The sequence below is a fragment of the Saimiri boliviensis genome, chromosome 10, assembly GCF_048565385.1.
Source record: "Saimiri boliviensis isolate mSaiBol1 chromosome 10, mSaiBol1.pri, whole genome shotgun sequence".
NCBI classification, from domain to species: Eukaryota; Metazoa; Chordata; class Mammalia; order Primates; family Cebidae; genus Saimiri; species Saimiri boliviensis.
This window is the reverse complement of record NC_133458.1, coordinates 49,534,331-49,555,910: the sequence shown is the minus strand read 5'-3', so window position 1 is coordinate 49,555,910 and position 21,580 is coordinate 49,534,331. Positions and strand designations below refer to the sequence as shown.

The 21,580-nt window shown below is 37.9% G+C and overlaps 2 protein-coding genes across 3 annotated transcripts in view; both read left to right on the top strand.

The window, feature by feature from the left end:
* The window catches only part of PRKAR2B (protein kinase cAMP-dependent type II regulatory subunit beta), a 103,362-nt gene extending 89,683 nt beyond the window's left edge, over positions 1–13,679 (top strand). Inside the window, exons 7-11 of the mRNA XM_003921320.4 lie at positions 3,057–3,158; positions 4,754–4,828; positions 8,617–8,682; positions 8,819–8,957; positions 11,012–13,679. Coding sequence (XP_003921369.3) covers positions 3,057–3,158; positions 4,754–4,828; positions 8,617–8,682; positions 8,819–8,957; positions 11,012–11,145 — 516 coding nt within the window. The 3' untranslated portion in view covers positions 11,146–13,679. The remainder of the gene's footprint in view (positions 1–3,056; positions 3,159–4,753; positions 4,829–8,616; positions 8,683–8,818; positions 8,958–11,011) is intronic.
* Positions 13,680–20,560: 6,881 nt separating this feature from the next.
* HBP1 (HMG-box transcription factor 1) overlaps positions 20,561–21,580 on the top strand; it is a 36,674-nt gene continuing 35,654 nt past the window's right edge. The window contains exon 1 of one of the 2 annotated variants that reach the window (XM_003921100.4): positions 20,561–20,604. In XM_003921100.4, coding sequence (XP_003921149.1) covers positions 20,590–20,604 — 15 coding nt within the window. In that variant the 5' untranslated portion in view covers positions 20,561–20,589. Of the gene's footprint in view, positions 20,763–21,580 lie in introns of both variants that reach the window. The other variant, XM_003921101.4, reaches the window with a different exon arrangement.

Below are 21,580 nucleotides of genomic sequence, written 5' to 3'. Positions count from 1 at the left end.
GGAAGGTTTACTTTTTAAATGTAGTCATTCCAATAGGGTTGCCATTCAGGTTCAGACTGTCAGATTGTCACACAGTGAGGAATATGCCTCCTTGCACGTCTTTAGAATAAGATCAACTATTTCATAGGTTGGCCTCTTTGAATATTGATAGTTTTTAGCACTTGCAGGAACCTTAATTGGGTGTAAAAGACCCAGAATTTCCTAGTGCATGTAATACATAAGTTCCCAAGAAGGATTAAGCATTTTCAGAGATTTTTAGTAGTTTACACATGTTATTAAATTTTATAAAAGTGGGCAGTTTGTGATAGTCATATTGACATAGCTTTCTAAAAATTTTAGAATAATTAACATAATTACTTAGTATTTCAAACCTGCTTTTTAAGAGTAACTTGCCTAGCTATAACTCCTTCTCAGGGAGAGTCAAGTAGAAAAGAAGTTTTTCTTTTAAGGTTAACAGACTGGAGCTCTGCCATATTAATACAGGTGTAAAGATAAGCAAAGCCCAAGAGAGAAGTCCATTGCAGAGTAGCCTCATTCTGTAAATAGTATTTACTGTTAGCCTTAGGGCTTACATGATCTTCCTGACTGTACTGATGCTTTAGAAAGGTGATTGTTGAAATGGCTTCAGGATGAAAGTGTTTGAAATTCTGGACTTTATATGTCGCAGTGGGTGTGAAGAGATAGGTTACGAGTGGAAAATTCTTTCTGAGAGCTATAACTGATTATGATTAGTTTCTAAACCATTAAGCTATTTTGGGTCTTCTCTGTTTTGCAGTAAACTCTGTCCATAAAATGATGTTATACCTGATTTCCAAACCTGATTATATATCAGAATCACTTCAGGACCTTTTATGAAATACAGATTATTGAGCCCTATATTCAGAGATTTTGAGTCATTAAGGTCTGGTGTCTTAGAAGTCTTTTTTAATACTATAGCTGATTCTGATGCAGAGCCAGGCTTGGAAATAATTTCAATATTTGTGTTAATTATCTTGTAAAATTTTCTTTAAAAAAAAAAGTATTAGAAGTAAAACAAGTCAAAATTACAGCTAATATCAATACCAAATTGGGAAACAAGATGTTTAATTTCCTAGTGTCTTAGTCCCTTTGGGCTGCTTAATCCTTTTGGACAAACTCTTATAGAACAGGTGGCTTAAGCAACAAACATTTATTTCTCATGGTCTGGACACCCAGAAGTCCAAGGTCAGGGCACCAGAAGATTTGGTGTCTGGAGAGGGCTTGTTTTCCCGTTTAACAGACAGTGTCTTCTGCTTATGTTCTTCCGTGGTGGAAGGGGCGAGGAAGCTTACTGGGATCTCTTTTTTTTTTTTTAATTTTTTTTTTTTTTTTTGAGACGGAATTTCGCTCATGTTACCCAGGCTGGAGTGCAATGGCGCGATCTCGGCTCACCGCAACCTCTGCCTCCTGGGTTCAGACAATTCTCCTGCCTCAGCCTCCTGAGTAGCTGGGATTACAGACATGCGCCACCATGCCCAGCTAATTTTTTGTATTTTTAGTAGAGACGGGGTTTCACCATGTTGACCAGGATGGTCTTGATCTCTTGACCTCGTGATCCACCCGCCTCAGCCTCCCAAAGTGCTGGGATTACAGGCTTGAGCCACCGCGCCCGGCCGGGATCTCTTTTATAAGGACATTCATTCCATTCTTGAAGGCTCCACCGTCATGACCTAACCATCTCCCAAAGGCTCCACCACCTAATACTATATTGGGTGATTAGGATTTCAACATAGGGATTTTAGAGTGAAAGAAACATTCGGTTTCAGTCCATCACACCTAGAGATTTTCATCTATGTTGGCGTTTTTCTCCATTGCACTAGTTCATTAAATTCAATCTTAATATGTTGACATACGAAAGAATGAATAAGACCTAGTATTTGGTAGCACAATAGGGTGACTATAGTCAATAATAAAATTGTATGTTTTAAAATAAATGTAATTGTATTGTTTATAACTCAAAGGATAGATGATTAAGGGGATGGATACCTCATTTTCTATGTGTACTTATTTCACATTACGTGCCTGCATCAAAACATCTCATGTACCCCATAAATATATATACCTACTGTGTACTCACAAAAATTAAAAATTAAAGTAAAAAAAATTAAAATGTTGGTATAGTAATTTATTAAATGATATATCCCAATTTTTACTTTATTAAAATGGTGTAATTATTAATGAATGCCAACCTAACATAATTATTGAGGCTTTTATTAAGAATTAAAATATTGTTTTATGATAAATTATTCAGAATACAATTTTTAGGGAAATAATTTTTTGAGCTATATCCTTAAAATTTTTACTGGTTCCTCAACTGAGTTCTGCATCTTTGAGGGCATGTAGTATAAACATAAATAGGAACATTTTAGACTGTGAACATGGGAAACACTGGAATTAGATTTTACTCGAAAACGAAGTTGTGGTTTCTCTGTGACTTCACATTAAAAAAATTGTTTTTCATGGGTACATCATATGTGTATATATTTATAGGAGGGTACACAAACTATTTTCATAACAGCATACAATGTATAATGATCCCATCAGGGTAAATGTATAATGATCACATCAGGGTAAATGGAGTACCCAGCACTTTAAGCATTTATGATTGCTTTGAGTATACTTCCACATTTTCAAATAGAAAATTTTAACAGAATGTGAACATGAAAAAGAACGTAGTGTACGTAACACAGAGTAAAATAACACAGTGCTAGTATATATATTTTTTTAACATGCTGTGACAGCGCCTCCTTGTGGGCATAGTCCGACATGTCGGTCAGATTTCTGTTGTATATGAAAGTAAAACAGATGCTTCCTTTTTTAAAAAAAATAAAAACAGTATTTTATATGGTTCTGTATTATGTTTTGTGCTTGAGGAATAAAAATATGAAATGAGTTGCACTGAAAATATAACGATGTTAATCTGTTTCAGAATCTTCCATCATTGTTTCTTTTGGGAATAAAATGAAACTATTTATATATACTTCTTCCCACTTAAAATTTAACTTTTAACTGTCTTTTATTTGATATTCTGCCTGTAGGACAGGGTAACCTTCAGGAGAATAATTGTGAAAAACAATGCCAAAAAGAGAAAAATGTATGAAAGCTTTATTGAGTCACTGCCATTCCTTAAATCTTTGGAGGTAAGTATATGTTAATGCTTTTTTTAAATTTTGCTTTAAGTTTCTGTTTTTCTAGGATTATTTATTTCTATAGAAAAATTGCTTTGAATAAAAACAACTATCCATGTTTTTATTTGCAAAGATTAAATGGTAGTGCTAGTTTTTACAACTCAGTGTTTCTTCTGCTATCTATGATTGCATTTGTTTTGTTATTTGAAAGTGGCTCACGCCTGTAATCCCACCACTTTGGGAGGCTGAGGTGGGTAGATCACCTGAGGTCAGAAGTTCAAGACCAGCCTGACCAACATGGCAAAACCCCGTCTCTACTAAAAATCCAAAAAATTAGCTGGGTGTGGTGGCGGGTGCCTGTAATCCTAGCTACTCAGGTGACTGAGGCAGGAGAATCAATTGAACCTGGGAGGTGAAGGTTGTAGCAAGCAGAGATCACACCAGCCTGGATGACAGTGCGAGACTCGTCTCATACCGCCCCCACCCCCAAAAAACAAAAAAACCCTAGTTGTGGCGCTGCTCTGTTTAAGCCCCTCCTCACATGGCCTCTAAGGCTCTGCACAATCTGCCCCACTCCCTCGCCAATTTTCCCCAACCCCATTTCTTATTGCCCTACACTCATCATTTCACTGTAGACATATCAGCTTCTTGCGACTGGTCAAACACACCTGTCCCACACCCACCTCAGGGTCTTCATACTTGCTGTCTGTCTGGAATGTCTTCCTACACAGCCGCAGGGCTTTTTCATTTCTTAGCCTAAATGTCTTTTCAATGAGACCAACTCTTAGGGTTTTAATCTTCGGAGATTTATTTTTCATACTTCATCATTAAATTAAATGCTTTTCTATTTCACTGTCATATTTGAAATATTTTGAGGGTAATTAAAGACGGGCATATATATATGTACCCACAACATCTTATAAAATGGCAAGTGTCAAAATAGTGGTGCCTCTCTTTTCTAATGTCTTTTTTGGATTATGAACTTATCCCTGGTAGAAATTTTGTGCACATCACTGTGCATGGTAGGCAGCTGATCTTTTCCAACAGCATAATATTTCTTTAAATAAAATTAGGTCAGGGATTGGAAATCCAGTGCTTTCAGAGCTAGGCAGGTAACACACAGAAGAAAACCAAGCCAGGTGGCAGATGGGAGAACATGTATTTCATTAAAGAAACAGCTGCTATTCTACCATAGTTGTATTGTTGCCGTGTGGAAATATGCAACAGCTATGTGATGCATTTTTCAAGAGAAGCTGGAGATTCAGTTTTTATGAAAAATATATTTTAAAATGCTGGCTGTTAATTAATATAACAAACATATATACCACCTACACGCTGTGCGATTTATTTGGCCTATGGGCTACCAGCTGTTTTTTGTTTTGTTTTGTTTTTGCTTTTTGTATTTTTAGTAGAGATGGGGTTTCTCCATGTTGGTCAGGCTGGTGAACTCCCAACCTCAGGTGACCCACCCACCTCGGCCTCCCAAAGCGCTGGGATTACAGGCGTGAGCCACTGTGCCCAGCCACACTACCAGTTTTTAACTTCTAAAATAGCTAAGCTTACCCAGTTAATTTGTTTCTCTTTAATATGGTCTCTCTTCTTTGTAGGTTTCTGAACGCCTGAAAGTAGTAGATGTGATAGGCACCAAAGTATACAACGATGGAGAACAAATCATTGCTCAGGTATGATATTTTGAAATGTAATTCAGTTTAGGGCTGTATTCCAAAAGATTTGTATGGTTGTAAATCTTGATAAACTTTTCATGTTTCTAAAATTAGTATGCAGTGATGGGTTAAATAAATAACTACTTCTACCAAATGACCTGTTAAAAATGGTTTAATTTATAGTTATGCTATTGAATATTTGTGTTTATGTAATTAACTCCTAATGAGTATGTATTAAACCATCAAATGGTTTTCTGCATCATTGTAGTCATTTATAAGAGGGAAAAAACAGGTGAATGTTCCATGATATTAATGAGGACCCCAAAAGTACACTAGAAAATTCTATAGAGTTTTGCATGATGAGTTTTCATCCTGAGGATGCCCCTTAATAAAATTCACCCAAGAAGGGAACACACTACACCATATACTGTATTGGCTTCCAAGCACTACATGTAGGTCAACATGTTATTTAACCCTAATACTTTTCTAAGATCCCAGCTGGAACCAATACTAGGTATCTGGATTAGAGTAGGGCTCTGAAAATAGAATTTGTGAAGACAGTTGAAGTTAACAGGTAAAGTATGCAGATGATAGCACTTTGTTTCCCAGTTATATTTTTGAAGCATTGAGCAGATGATTAAAATGGATTTGTAATAGATTCTGTAATGTTTGTATCATGGCCTCATACTGTTTTGTGCCCTTTATCTGAAATACAGTCTCCTCCTTTATATGGGAAACAACATTCAAGGTCTTTGAGCTTCAGAAAAAGATCATTGTTTTAGAAGGCAAATAAATAAGTAAATCTGTCAATCAACCCTCCTTTCCCACTGCTGTGTGTGTGTGTGTGTGTGTGTATGTGTGTGTGTGTGTGTGTATTAGAGGAGTCAGGGATTGGGAAGAAGTGTAGTCATATGCAGTTAAAGTTCTACTTTAGGGTAGTTGGGGAGAGATAGCATGGGGAGAAATGCCAGATACAGGTGATGGGGAAGAAGGCAGCAAATCACACTGCCACATGTGTCCCTATGCAACAATCTTGCATGTTCTTCACATGTACCCAAAAACCTAAAAATGCAACTTAAAAAAAAAAATAGATGTTTGGTTTGGGTTACATGCCAGGTTAACAATAGCAATAACAAGTAATACTTCATTTAAACTCAAAGCAAGACCATCAAAAATAATTTAGCTCCAGAAACAATGATTATTTGTGTTTTTAATTTATTATTTGTGTTGGTAGAAGAATATTAAAGACTTACTGTTTATATCAAAAAAAAAAGTTCTATATAAATTGGTAAATAACAAAACACAGAGCACCTTTTAAATGACTTTTTAAAGATTTTATTTGGAAATAATTATAGATTCACAGGAAGTTGCAAAAATAGTTCTGAGTGGTCCTGTGTACTCTTCACCCAGTTTCTCCTAATGCGTCTTGCATCGCTATTAATAACAATATCAAAACCAGGAAAATGACACTGGCATAATTCACAGACTGTATTCAGTTTTCACCAGTTTTACATACGGTTAGGGCATGCTTTAAAAATTGTTTAAAAATTACTCAGCAGTTAATAGATCTATTATGATTCAAAACACTTGAAAATGTAACATGAAGCTTTTATGAAAACCTGATATAAAAATAAGGGAAAAGGAGATATGCTATACTTAGGGTTTATCAAGTATATTTTTACATAGTCATTGTCTTTTAAGCATTTATAAATATACATATCTGTACACTATTCTAAAAATCTAAATTCAACATTTATTTTTGTGATAGTCAGATGCTAAATTTCTTGAATTTGTATTAAAGAATTTTGCAATAGTTTAAGTTTCTCCAGAATCACTTTTGAGAGGCTTAGTAAAGTCAGTGTCTGTATTATCTTCCATATTGTATTGTTTAATGCAGACTGCATCATTGGAGATCAAGGCAGAGTTCATTAAGCAACAAAAATAAGAAAGAACCAGGTATATGGTTAGAAATAGCAACACTTCTCTTTTAGAAGTCCTTCCAAATCCTTGAAATGGAATGTCAATAGGCTAGCATGTCAGAGTTTGGTCCTCAGTTGTCTGTAGTGAAAATGTCAAGGCCCACATCTGCTGCTTCCAGCCCCATCTGGGTGCTTTCTGCTCTTTGCGAGTTGATGGGTTATCTTGGGTCACCATGCCAATGCTTGTGATGTTAGAAGGACACAGGGTAGACGTCTCGGCACTTCCTCAGGAGCACAGGATCTGTAGGCATATTTCTGCCAACTAAGGGAACACTGGCGGGATACACAGCAGTGTTGCCATTTCTAACTATGTATGCTGTTATCTAGGCTGAAATTTGGGTGAAATTCTTACCCCAGTGTTATTTGTCACATTTTCTTGGTTTTTAGCAGAAATACAGTGGCAGAGAATATATTATTTCTAGGCCAGGTGCAGTGGCTTATGCCTGTAATCCCAACACTTCGGGAGGCTGAGGCAGGTGTATCACATTTAGGTCAGGAGTTCGAGACCAGTCTGGCCAACATGGTGAAATCCATCTCTAATAAAAATACAAAACAACAAAAAATAATACTGGTTCTAGATCCCTGAGGAATCGCCACACTGTACTCCACAATGGTTGACCAATCTGCATTCCCACCAACAGTGCAAAAGCATTCCTGTTTATTTGTAGCCTCGCTAGCATCTACTGTTGCTTGACTTTTTAATAATTGCCATTCTGACTGGCATGGTATGGTATCTCAATATGGTTTTGATTTGCATTTCTCTATTGATCAGTGATGATGATCTTTTTTTCATATGTTTTTTGGTGACATAAATGTCTTCTTTTGAGAAGTGCCTGTTCATAACTTTTGCTCACTTTTTGATGGCAGAAATGCCATTTGACCCAGAAATCCCATTACTGGGTGTATACCCAAAAGAATATAAATCATTGTGCTATAAAGACATATGCACATGTATATTGCAGCACCATTTACAATAGCAAAGACATGGAACTAACCCAAATACCTATCAATGGTAGACTGGATAAAGGAAATGTGGTACATATACACCATGGAATACTAGGCAGCTCTGAAAAAGAATGAGATCATGTCCTTTGCAGGGAGGTGGGTGAAGCTGGAAGCCATCATTCCTAGCAAACTAACACAGGAATAGAAAACCAACACCACTTGTTCTCACTTATAATTCGGAGTTGAACAATGAGAACACATGGACACAGGGAGGGGAACAGCACACACTGGGGTCTGTTGGAGGGTCGGGGGCAAGGGGAGGGATAGTATTAGAGCAAATACCTAATGCACGCAGGGCTTAAAACCTAGATGACAGGTTGATAGGTACCGCAAACTGCGGTGGCACATGTATACTTATGTAACAAACCTGCATGTTCTGCACATGTGTCCCGGAACTTAAAGTAAAATTTTTAAAAAAGGAAAAAAATTAGCCAGGCATGGTGGCACACACGTGTAATCTCAGTTACTTGGGAGGCTGAGGTGGGAGAGCCACTTGAATCCGGCAGGTGGAGGCTGTAGTGAGCCAAGATTACGCTGCTGCACTCCAGCCTGAGTGACAGAGCAAAACCCCATCTTGAAAACAAACAAACAAAAAATAATGTATTATTTCAAATAATTTTACAAACAAAATTATTACTACACAATTGTCCATCAAAACCTCTCAATTTAGAAACTGAGATGCCCTGTTCCCATTGCATATCACTTTTCAGGTGAATATCTGTACATTGGGATTGGATCAGTTTTAGGGATATTAAAGGTAACAAGATTGTTGTCAAATTAATTTGCATTTTCACCTTCTATTTTTGTTATTTATTCTGATAGGGAGATTCGGCTGATTCTTTTTTCATTGTAGAATCTGGAGAAGTGAAAATAACTATGAAAAGAAAGGTAAGCATTCTAAGTCCTCAAAACCCACATACTATTAGCAAGGAACATAACAGATTTACTTTTTGATGTTTAGACTTAAGGTTAATTTTATCTTTCAGAAGTTGAGTAAAAGCTCATCTTTTAATTGCCTTGGCAGGGTAAATCAGAAGTGGAAGAGAATGATGCAGTAGAAATCGCTCGATGCTCGCGAGGACAGTACTTTGGAGAGCTTGCCCTGGTAACTAACAAACCTCGAGCAGCTTCTGCACACGCCATTGGGACTGTCAAATGTTTAGGTAGGGTTTGCAACAACGGGGGTTCTTCTCCTGGTTGAACTTCTGTCTGCGTTTTATGTGTTCGTGTTGAATGGATCATTTTATTGGGTTCATAACTTTTGTGGTCCCCACAAAAGATAACAAGATTAGGATTCATTGCTTTATAAAAATAAATTTGTGGAAGCCGTTTCCTCTTTGTAATTTTTACATACAGATCTAGTTTGCTCTTTTGTGTATGTATGAAATAACATCTCATATTAGTCATTAGAATTCCAAGTACCACGTTTTATATGGAATCTCTCAGATAAGCAACATGCGCTGCGTTCCTCAAAAGAGAAGGCTAAGGTACTATTTTTATAAAGTCCACTATTAAGATGTAAGGAGAATGCTGGGATATTGTGAGAATCCTTGCTCATTAGAGTACTGGGACACAAAGGTGCAGGTTTGTCAAAGAACAAATGTTCTTTGCTGTTCAGCCGTTATTACTATTTTGTAAGAGTTATTACTGTTTTATAAGAGTAGCTTGGCAGAAATGCCGTCTTCAGCTGCAGACATCTATATATATCTTATATCTGAGATTTTCAATCTGAGAAATCACTTACTTTAATAAGAAAATATAGTTCAGGAGGTGGCAATATGGATGGTATTTTAAGAAAATTGATTCTACAGTAATTATCTCTCCATGCTTTTCATCCATAATTCAATAGAATAAACTTAGTTTTAATGTTTTTAAGATTTGCAAGGATCATTAGAATTCTTAGAGAAGTCATTCTTTAAAAGGTTTTAGATAGTATGATATTAATCAAGTGTTACATTTGGATGGAAGAGAATACAGTTAGAAACTGACAGGTAATCCCCTAAGTAGAGCTATTAGAAAGAGTAAAGGTGAGGTGAGTGAAATTCTGTTAATTTTTTTCCATATTAGATTATTATATTCACGTTAAAGAAAACCTGAGAAATATAGAAAATGTAGGAAAAGCTAAGAATCCCTCACACCACCGCCACTCAGTGATTTCTACTATTACAATTCCTTCTTGTCTTTTTTATTTGTATGGGCTCAGTTGTTAAACAGTTTTCCAAACAGCTTTTAAAGTTCATTCTGGCTAAGGAATGTTCCTATTTTATTACACCAAATTTTAAAATTCTTTTAAGGTAAATGTTATATATGATAAATTAGTTTTTCCTCACTGGTAAATACTTGGAAAGTTTTAGCTCCAACTTTTTGGTGGGGATCAATTTTTTTGTGTATAGAAGGCTTTTCTGTATATAGTTTTCCTTAGAAATGGTTTTTAGGAGTGGGTTTTTAAAAAATTAACTTTTGACACACATTGCCAGATTGCTTTTATTTGTACTAATAATATACATGCTACTAGTAGCACCAGAACGCCCATTCACCCTATTCTTGTAAACATTGCCTTTTCTACGTTTGCAAATTTGAAAGGCAAAGAAGATATGTTTTAATTTGTATTTTTATGAATAGAGTATGACCATATTTTCTATCTGTATATTATAAATTTAGTTTTAAAATCCAGGAAATAGGCAAGCAAAGTGATTTATAGCATGTACTTACAGAAGTAAACAAAAGCATTATGTCAGCTGCCATTTTTGGGTTGCATAGACGATAGTATGGGAGTAAAAATTCCGAAAGGTAACACTTGACCTGCACAACATGGCATTTAAATCCTAAGAAGGGAACACAAGATAGAGAACACTCCTGTGCCACCTTTGAGGAGTTCACATTGCTAAGGTGGAGACAGCACATTTATTTTTTTAAAATCCTAAGGTCTTCCCATGATAGTCCTTCATTCTTTTCTCAGCTTGGACCAGGGACCTCCCACCAACTTATCATTGCTCATCATACTGCCGAGGGACTGGAGAGAGTGGCCCAAGAGTGTGGCCCTGGCTGCTTCCTTTTTCAAGTGGAACATTTTTATCTTTATGCTTTTTCTTGTATTTTATGGTATTTACCTAAAATATCATTGTATTATTGATATGTATGGAATGGGTATCATAAATGACAGAAATTCTGTAGATTTGCAAAGAATGTTTTAAAAAAGATTCTTCTCTTTTCTTAGCCATGGATGTGCAAGCATTTGAAAGGCTTTTGGGACCTTGCATGGAAATTATGAAAAGGAACATCACCACCTATGAAGAACAATTAGTTGCCTTGTTTGGAACAAACATGGATATTATTGAACCCACTGCATGAAGCAAAAGTATGGAGCAGGAAGACCTGTAGTGACAAAATTACACAGTAGTGGTTAGTCCACTGAGAATGTGTTTGTGTAGATGCCAAGCATTTTCTGTGATTTCAGGTTTTTTCCTTTTTTTACATTTACAATGTATCAATAAACAGTAGGGATTTAATAGTCAGTAGGCTTTAACATCACTTTCTAAAGAGTAGTTCAGAAAAAAATCAACATACTGATAAAATGACTTTGTACTCCATAAAATTATGACCGAAAGGTTTATTAAAGTGATTGTAATATATAGAAAGTATCTGTGTTTAAGAAGACAATTAAAGGATGTTCTCATAGGCTATATGTGTTTTACTTATTCAGACTGATATCATATTAGTGACTGTCCCCATGTAAGAGGGCACTTGGCAGTTAAACATGCTGCACAGCATGGCATCACATTTTTTTATAACTCATACATGGTAAAATTCTAATCATTTTTGTTTTACAGTTTTCTAGCTTGATAAGTTATGTGCTGGCCTTGGCCTCTTGGTGAAGTGGTATAAAACATCATATGCAATTTTAAAACTTTTTATATTTTTGCAATAAAGTACATTTTGACTTCTTTGGCATAATGTCAGTAACCTACATATTCCAGTGGTTTTATGGATAGGCAATTTAGTCATTATGATAATAAGGAAAACAGTCTTTTAGATGAGAGATCATTAATGCTTTTTTCACTCATCAAGGACATATCTGCTTCCTTTTCATTTTACAGTTCTCTATATTCTATATGTTTAAAAATTTGGTCTTGACATTAAATGTCACAACATTTTTAAAAAAGTGATTTAAACTTAAGATCTGACTTTTTTTGTATTCTTTATTCTAAGATCTTATATTTTAAAAAACTCTCCTATACCAAAAATAATTTGGGATCCTTATCAGCATGCCCACAGTTGATTTCTTTGTTCTTTACTAGGCCTACACAAGACAGTCCTTTGCAGACAGACATCTGTTCCCTTGGGTTTCTTTTCTTTCTTAGGATGGTTGCAACCCACAGTCTCATTGACCAGCAGCCAGTGCAGTTTGTTTTTTGTTTTTTTTTATTCTTAAAAACATCCCCCGCCCCCCCCCCCGGCCGGGTGTGGTGGCTCAAACCTGTAATCCTAGCACTTTGGGAGGCCGAGGCAGGTGGATCACGAGGTCAAGAGATTGAGACCATCCCGGTCAATGTGGTGAAACACCATCTCTACTAAAAATACAAAAAAATATTAGTTGGGCATGGTGTCTCGTGCCTGTAATCCCAGCTACTCAGGAGGCTGAGGCAGGAGAATTGCTTGAACCCAGGAGGCGGAGGTTGCGGTGAGCCAAGATCGCGCCATTGCACTCTAGCCTGGGTAACAAGAGTGAAACTCTGTCTCAAAAAAAAAAAAAAAAAAATCCCCCTAGGGTGACAAATAAATTTTTGTGAGTATAATCCTATATAAAGACAAAATGAATTTCTCCCCGTATCACATACACCATTAGGCCTTGCCATTGCTTTAAAGTAGACTCATAGTTGAAATTAGTGCAGAATGAACTCAGATGTACTAGATTTTCATTGTTCTTTGATGTGCTTAGTATGCTGCCACATAAGATGAATTTAATTATATTCAACCAAAGCAATATACTCTTACATGATTTCTAGGCCCCATGACCCATTGTCTAGAGACGTTAATTCTAACCAGTTGTTTGCTTTTAAATGAGCGATTTCATTTTGGGAAACAGGTTTCAAATGAATACATATACATGGGTAAAATTATTCTGTGCTAGTGTAGTCTTAACTAGAGAAATGTTTATGGTCCCACTTGTATATGAAAATGTGGCTAGAATGTTAATTGGATAATGTATATATAAGAAGTTAATAAAGTATGTAAAGTATAACTTCAGCCACATTTTAGAACACTGGAAAACCTTCTCGTAGGAAAAGAGAGCCTCTACATGAAGATGACTTGTTTTATATTTCAGATTTTATTTTAAAAGCCGTGTCTGTTAAACAAGAAAAAACACAAAAGAACCCCAGATTCCTAGTTCATCATTCTGTATTCTTACTCACTTTTTCAAGTTATCTATTTTGTTGCATAAACTAATTGTTAACTATTCATGGAACAGCAAACGCCTGTTTAATAAAGAACTTTGACCAAGGCTATCAATGCCGTTTACGTTATTTTCAGTATTGTTGGTTATATTTAAATTTTCCTTATAATAAAGCACACTTTTATAATAAAATACATGAATGATTGTTTTTCATACTTTTTTTACTTGTTTCTTTAAAGTTTTCTGGCTTGCATAATGCATTGAAGAGCATGATAGAAATGTGGCATGTGGAAGCTAACCCCCAGGCCGTAACATAGAAAGTATGGTTCTGTATGGCAATAGGTTTTTGACATTTTTAGCTATTGGTCATGTGTGGGAGAAATAATTGTGGTGTACTGTAGATTTATTTGGCCGTTCAGAATAACCAAATAAATCTAGCTAACTAGGAATTTATGTGTAAAATTATGTAATTAAAACAGCTCAAGTTTGACTTGTGGATGTCATTATTTAATTACTAATCAACGGTCCTTACTGTGTGAGAATTCTTTGACCTTTCATTCATTCAAGGATGGAGCCTCCTGTGCCTCATGTGTGGCTAAGGAAAGGGGTGAGGACTTTTTCCCCCAAGAATGATGGTGCTTTCCCTTGTTTTAAATAAAGGAGTGTGTGTTGTGTTGTGTATTTTCTGCATATCCACATGAACTAGAACTTAGTGCAGGTATTTTAACACGTATATTACCTGTGACACAACTTAGGTGAATATATGTGTGTTACCATTAGGATTCGTATTATAAAGTCTGGTTAAATGCCATTTACAATGCTTAAAAATTCTTCCAAGTGATACGGTATGAAGCAAGGGACTTTGGATTTTATTGAAACGTGTAAGATTTAAAAACACACTGTGTTCTTTTCCTTTCCAAAGTATCTTTAAAGATATAGATAGATTTTTTCCTTTCTCAAAAAATGTTGTAACAAGGATTAGATGACCTTTGGCATTCTTAAAGAAAATTAATGTGTAGGCCTAGAGAGGTAAGTAATATATCTGGATTAAGCCAGAGCTTTGTTAAATTGCTGAAGAAAGGATTTTTTTTTTTTTTTTTTAAAGTTACTACCTAATAGAATTAGAGTTACAAGGAATGCTGACTTTTAAAATTAAAAGTAGTGTTTGGTCAGTTTGATGCCAAATATCAGAAAGAATTTTGACAAAAAGGAAGAATTGGAATGAGTTGAGACAAACTTACCTGTTCTAGAATATGTTTAAAGGCAACAAAACTGGTTGAACAATAGAGTTGTTCATCTTCACAGGTATAAAAAAACTTTAAAAGTATAATGAATTACGGAAATATAAGCAGTAAAGTATACCAGTTATTTCCAGAAGACTTGTATGCCAAACAAGTTTTCTGTACTATGAGAGCTTAAATCAGTTCAATTTGTATACCTGACAGCCAATGACTTCACAAAAGTCATCTACTTTGTGAGTAGACGGCAGAACTCAACGGAAAATTGAGATCGGTTGGTTCCTCATCCAACTCATGGCCTCATATATTTTTCCAAATAATGTTAATAAGCCTGGCATATAAATTGCTATATAGTTTCCAATGCAGAGGGTAAGATTATTTTGAGAAGAAAACTTTGATTTGACCAACAGATCTGGGTCTTTACCTTTTTATGCTCTAAATTTATAAATCTAAAATTGCCTAGAAAATCCTAAAGAAGTATGTATCACTTATATATGGGAAGATGTAATATATGATAGGGAGGTAATGTCTACACCATAAAAATGAATGCTACCTCCCGAAGAGGTGGTTTTCTCAGATTTTGGTTTAATCATAGTCTGGATCTGGTCATTTTTCCAAATACAAAAAATGCTACAAAGTGTACATACATTAAAAAATGTTTTGTCAGCACCAGTTATAACTGATTTATTATAGCATATAAATGCATTTTTTACTGTCACTAGAAAACAGAAAATGGCCTTGTTTATAGGCACAAGGGAAAGTTTTCTGTGAGTCTTAACTGTAACAACCCAGACATGAAACCCTAAATATTTCTATGTAACTTGAAAAAAAAAAAGTTTACAGAGTAGACTCTCGAGTGAGTTTATGAACAGGGAAATATGACCAGTTAAAATCTTAAGATAAAGTTGCTATTGATGACTGGTTTTCCATCTTGATCCTACTTGGAAACCTTCCTAGCTCTTGCTCAGGAAGAATAAACTGCATCCCTGTAACTTCACTACCTCTCTTAGGCCAAGGGCTGACATTTAATCCAAGTGTAGTTCCTTTACGTAATGACTGTATTCTTGAAGTATATACAAATGACATTCTTTAAAAGCCAAGTAATATTTTCAGAAAGGTGCACACTATAAAGACATCTTTGGTAAGTCTATTTTCTCATAATTGCTCTTTAAAGCAGAACTTAAAATATTATCAACATTTTAATCACTTATATGCTGTATAACTTGAAGGAGTTAAAGTGTTAATTAGACAGGTTGGTACAAAGTAATGGCGGGTTTTGCCCTTTTTTTTTTTAATGGTAAAAATCACAAATTACTTTTGCACCAACCCAATACTTCGTTTGCCTTCGAGTGGCTGGCACTGTGAGGGAAGCAAAAACAATTAATAGTGCTTGTGATATAAACATAGCCGGACGATGAGATATGTTCTCAAATAATAACAATGACTGCATAGAGGCAGTGACAGTTAAAACACATGTAAGTTATTTAACCAAGTCAAATACTCAGACCAGCATACTATATATAGCGCTACAATATGCTGTATATGAGAAAAGTCATGCTGCCTGTTATTCCCCTAGCTTTTCATTGTTCCCCGGGCATGTATGTTTTTTGATTGCTTATTATGGACCAGAAAAAAAAAATGCATGAGATGGTGACCGATAAGGAAGGAGAGAATGTAAATGTGGAGGGGAGGATGAATGTAAGCAACAGTTTAACACGGTGTGATAAAAGTGATGTACTATTCCTACAATTTTAATTGCTCTTTATCCGACTTCATTGTTCTTAAAATGAGGTACTTTTTGCTAGCAACGAAACATAGAGAAGGGCCTAGGATACCAAATAGGAGTAGAAAATACTATGTGAGGGTTTGTGTTAAATAGTTCAGATAACAGTAATGATCTCCAGAAAACTTGCAGGACATGAGAATAGTCATTTGAGCTTGATTTTATACATTAGGAGTGAGATGAAATATGAAATAGAACTATTAGTTGCCATCTTTAAATACATTTTTCATTTGTACCAAATTAGACTTACCAAAAACTTTTTTAGAACGATTAGGACCAAAAAAGAGTAGTTCTATGTTCTGAGGATACCCAGGTTTATTTTCTAGACTTGGACTTTCTTTTTTTTTTTTTTTTTTTTTTTTTTTTTTGAGACGGAGTCTCGCTCTTGTTACCCAGGCTGGAGTGCAATGGCGCGATCTCGGCTCACCGCAACCTCCGCCTCCTGGGTTCAGGCAATTCTCCTGCCTCAGCCTCCTGAGGAGCTGGGATTACAGGCACGTGCCACCATGCCCAGCTAATTTTTTGTATTTTTAGTAGAGACGGGGTTTCACCATGTTGACCAGGATGGTCTCGATCTCTCGACCTCGTGATCCACCCGCCTCGGCCTCCCAAAGTGCTGGGATTACAGGCTTGAGCCACCGCGCCCGGCTAGACTTGGACTTTCTAAATGCCAGACGAATACAATCAGCTGCCTACAGGACCTCTGGACTAGATTCCTTGCCTGCACAGCATGCTTCTCACCTGAGGTTGAACCTATTCTTTCACTTCCTCCCGGGTCTCCAAACCTGCTATCCTCTCCAGCATTCCGTCTCAGTCAATAACTTCAGCATATCCACCCTTCCCCAACTACTGCAATTACCCAAGCCAGAGACACACACATTTTGATTCCTTCCTCTTAGAATGATTTTTCTTACTAATGTGGTTATAGTGTTAAGACATGAGCTTATCAGCTACTGAGGAAAAAAGTCTTGCTTTCTGGTCATGGGAGCAAAATCTAAACTTGAGTTGTGTCAAGAACTACAAGAACAAGAGACAGATGACTCAGTTCTAAAATGGCCATCGTTAGCTCCTGTGGATTTCATTACAACTTGCCTGAATTACCTGAGTGCTTGGAACGAATTAGAAAATTAACCCATTTTAGAGGATAGTAAGGTATATGGAAGGATATTTGTTAGAGTTTAAATATGCAAGATGCTATCTGAAAACTTTGAGAAGTACTATTTTAGACCATACATGTGTTCAATTTCTCAATTTAGTACTTGTTCATATAATTTCATGTTTACCTTTTGACAATTCAAACGGAATATTTTCAATATCAGGCAATGCCATGTACTTGAACTTCTCTTTAGTTCAGCAAAGCAGTCATTGGTGTGTCAGATATGGTGGAATCAGGGAAATAACATTTCACTCCTAATTAGGATTTATCAGTTTTTTTTCTTCTGTTCATTTTTTACTATTTCTAACAAATTAGAACTTTATATTTAAGGTAACAGAAGTAACTTTACAAACTGCTGGAAAGACATTTTGACAATTTGACATTTTTGCATACATTTTGTGTAGTGAGTGTACCAATCAAGAGGAGGTGTGAAAGAAACTGATTTTTTATGTCAATTTCATCATGGAAACACCTCAAGGATAGTTAAAAACTGTAATTATATCTGTTTTAGTCTTGAGTATAATTTACACATGTAAAAATTTCCAAGGAGATCTTACTAGTTTGGTACTTTGATCTTTGTTTTGGCTTACAGGTTGGCTAGTTGTATTGGACACTCAATTATGATGATGTCCCTGATAAATACACAGAAGGTACTAATGTGGTCATTTAGCTCTCCAGGAAGTCAGAAGATTGGACTAATTGTCCACTTAAAGGTGTAGCAAATTCTAAACTAGTATTTTTTTTAATACTAGTATTTAATCATTTGTGACTAAACTAAATTTAACTCAAAGACTTGGACAAAAATGAAAAAGTATGCAAAAAATGTTTTATATCTTTTCATGCTTATTAATTGGCAGTGGTCAAAAAATGGAACTACATGTTTCTGAATGAATGGAAAAGGCTTTGTAGAGCTATTAAAGGGTAAATTATTATTTGTAATATATTGCACAATATCTGAATCTTAAGTTGAATTTTTTTCCCCATTTCTGGTGTCCCCCAATAAAAAAATATCACCACTAAGGCTTTTGGTAAAATCTTTAAAATAGTTTAACTTTTAAAAATAAGGTTTAGCTGAAAGCAGATCTCATAGCTTGTGTACTGGAGGGGGTAAAACGGTACCTCAATATCATGCCAACTCTTTTTTTTTTTTTTTTTTTTTTTTAAGAGAAAAGCTTTTTAGTTTTCTAGAAGGAGTTAGACATAAATATCTCAAAACAATTTTATATAATTAGGTGAACTTCACAGGCTTTTCTTTGTCAAGAAATTACATGTTGGAGTAGAGTTTATGTATTCAATTCTAGAACACGATGACCCTCTATGTAAAAAGAAAAAAAAAAAAAAGAAGAAAAGCATACACAAAATAGCAGAGACATTGATTTCTTTGAGTCACTCTAACAACTTCTGAAAGACGATAAACTCAAATCCTGTCCTTTTTCCTCAAGGAAAAAATTAAGCATTTTGTTGCCTCTTCTCTGAATTATTTTAATAAGAAATAGAATGTTTTATTTTTATCTGTGAAATAGTAAATATTTGATCACATGGGAGGACTACTTTATAAATAATTTCACTTCAAGGATTCAAATGGGGAATCCTTAAGAATTTTAAACTTGATTTCAACATGAGGCGTTATTTTGGTTTCTTGATTTGTTACGCGGCTTTCAGGTTTATTTAAAAAATCCAAAAAATGCAGGAGGTTTTAAAGAAATAACTAGCTGTGATTTCTGGCTCTGTCCAAAAATTTGCTTTTACAGAGTTCTTATTAATGTAGATTTTCCTCATCTTAATTCTAAGCATATATTTAGTGATCTAAAGTTATAAAACCTAAAGCACAATTTAAATGATTAAACACTAAAGGTTCAAAGAGGGGAAAAGCTTAATCATGCCTTTGTTATGCGAATGATAAAGACACCAATTGTTGACTCGATGCCGCCGATTGTCATGACAGCCATGTTTAAAGTGAAGGTAGCTATAAAGCAGGGAAGCGTCTCCGGTGAGTCAGAGAATTCGTAACTTGAGGAACTCCTAGTGGAAATGAAGTGGAAACACAAGTTTCTTTTATCAATGAAAAAACGGAAGAAGAGCGTTAAAAAAACTCTAGAAGAAGAGCGTTAACAAAACTCACCAGAGAAACTTACAGATACGATTCACAAATTAAACCAGTTTACGTCATACATTATGCCCCTCTGCATCACGTTAACCAACCAGCATACTGACCAATATGGAAAATGCCGCTTTAACTTGCCTCAATTTCGTAATCGCCCGCCCCGCAACTCCCGCCGCCGTCCCCGCTTTGTAAATTCTCTAGACCCCGAGCTCCTTGTTTGCTCACAGTCCATCCCCAAACCTCACTCTTCCTGTTACTTAGCCGGCGCTCAACAAACGTTAGGTGAACTGAACAGTGCTGACAAGGCAATCTCAAGTTGCTGTCCCGGGGGTGGTGAGGCAAGGCACAGGAGAAAAGGACTTCTAGTTCTTCCCACTGCCAGTGGAGCCCCCCAGCATCACTTTCGGTCCCTTCGTGACCGGGGCCGTGCTTTGTGGGCGACCAAGTCCCTCGCAAGCCTGCAGTGCTTCCGCTAGTGCAGTCATCTCCTTCCCCTCGCACTAAAACAATACCCTGGCCTCCTGCCAAACTCTTGAGCAGCGAGCAACTCTGGCTGTTTATGGCCCAGACCGGGTGCTGTAAGAAGCTTGGGCCGCTCTAAGAGTTAGCAGAGGCCGGGAGAAAGAGAAGAGGCCCAAGCATTAAAACACTCCCTTCCTCCGCCCCCTCCCTTTTGTCCCGGACACCAAAACAAACGAGCTGATACACGTGTCCCTATGACTCTTGTTTACTATCAAGACTGGGCAGTGCGAGCGCCTCTGGGATATGTAGTTCAGCTCTTCCTCGGCAAGCAGTCACCCACAGCCAAGGACCAAGGCTTGAGACTACGAACCCACAATCCATTTCGGGGACAAAGTTCTGCTCGGGTCCCCTGACTCTCGGCAGTAGTCCAATCCAAAGCACTTACTCTGGTGATTGACAAGCCGTGTTCTCCAGTAAACACAACACAAAAGTCAATACATGCCCACCCCCCGAGACGGACCACGGCATCACCCAATAGGAAAGGGGAAGAACCGAATGGCAGTTCTGCAGACCAATAAAAAGGCGAAAGAGCTGGGCGGAGGCTCAACCCTCAGGGAGTTGAGGGGAGGGGGAAGACGAAGCTTGAAAGACTTGGTAATGGCGACGGGTTTGGTAAGTAGGAAAGTTTCGGTTGAAGAGTAAGAGCGGCGGCGGCAGCAGTAACGCGCGCGGGGGAGGCCGGCGTCAGTCGGAGAGGGGGTTCGAGAGCTGCTGGTGGTGTTGTCGTGGCCGGGGCGGCCCGCGCCTGGGCTGCCGGCACTTCGCGGCAGGTTTGTTGTCTTTCAGTTCGGGAAGAGGTGGGGGTGGGGAAGGGAGGGGCAGGAGTCCGGGGGATCCAGCGGCCGGGGGGGTGGGGGGGGCTCCGGTCAGCGTTCCTCCTCCTAGCAGGGCTCCCCTTGGGGTGGGGGCACTTAACCGTTCGACTGGTGTCTGCGGCGAGCCCAGCGCACCAGCGCCTCCTGCGAGCTCACCTGGGCTTCGGGGGCGGCGACGCTAGGGGGTCTCGGGCGGGGGCTGGGAGGAGGCTGGGGGAGGGCGACGCCAGGGGCCGGTTAGCGCGGTGGGTGGCCGGGCCGGGTGTGGAGATGGGGCGGGCCTGGGCGGGGGAAGGGGCCGACGCGGCGCCGGGGCTGCCCAGGAAAGTTTGACTTCAACTCCCCGCTTGTGGGCGGAGGGTCAGAGCTTGGCCAGGGGTGGGGACCCGGCCGGATGTGGGGGACCCCGGTGAGGCGCCGCCTCCTTCTGGAGCGAGTGGGCTCCGGCCGAGCTGAGGAGCTCGCGGAGCCGCTGGGCCCCGGGGCTCATTGTTACGCAGTTCGAATGAATGGGCTCCCAGGCGCCTGCGCGCTGGGGCTGAGCCGAGGGGAAAAACAAGCCCGGAGTCCAGGCTGCGGTCACATGATGGGGGGAAGGGAGGGGAACGCGATGAATGGCGAAAGAGGGTGGGGGATGGACTTGGCGTGAACCGGGAGGCGCTGCTCTCTGTGACCCAAAGGGGAGGATTGGCAGGCGATTCCAGTCTCCGCCTTTTAACCTATGCTGCCGCCGCAGGCCGATTGAAACAAAAAAAAAAGAAGCCAGGCGAAGT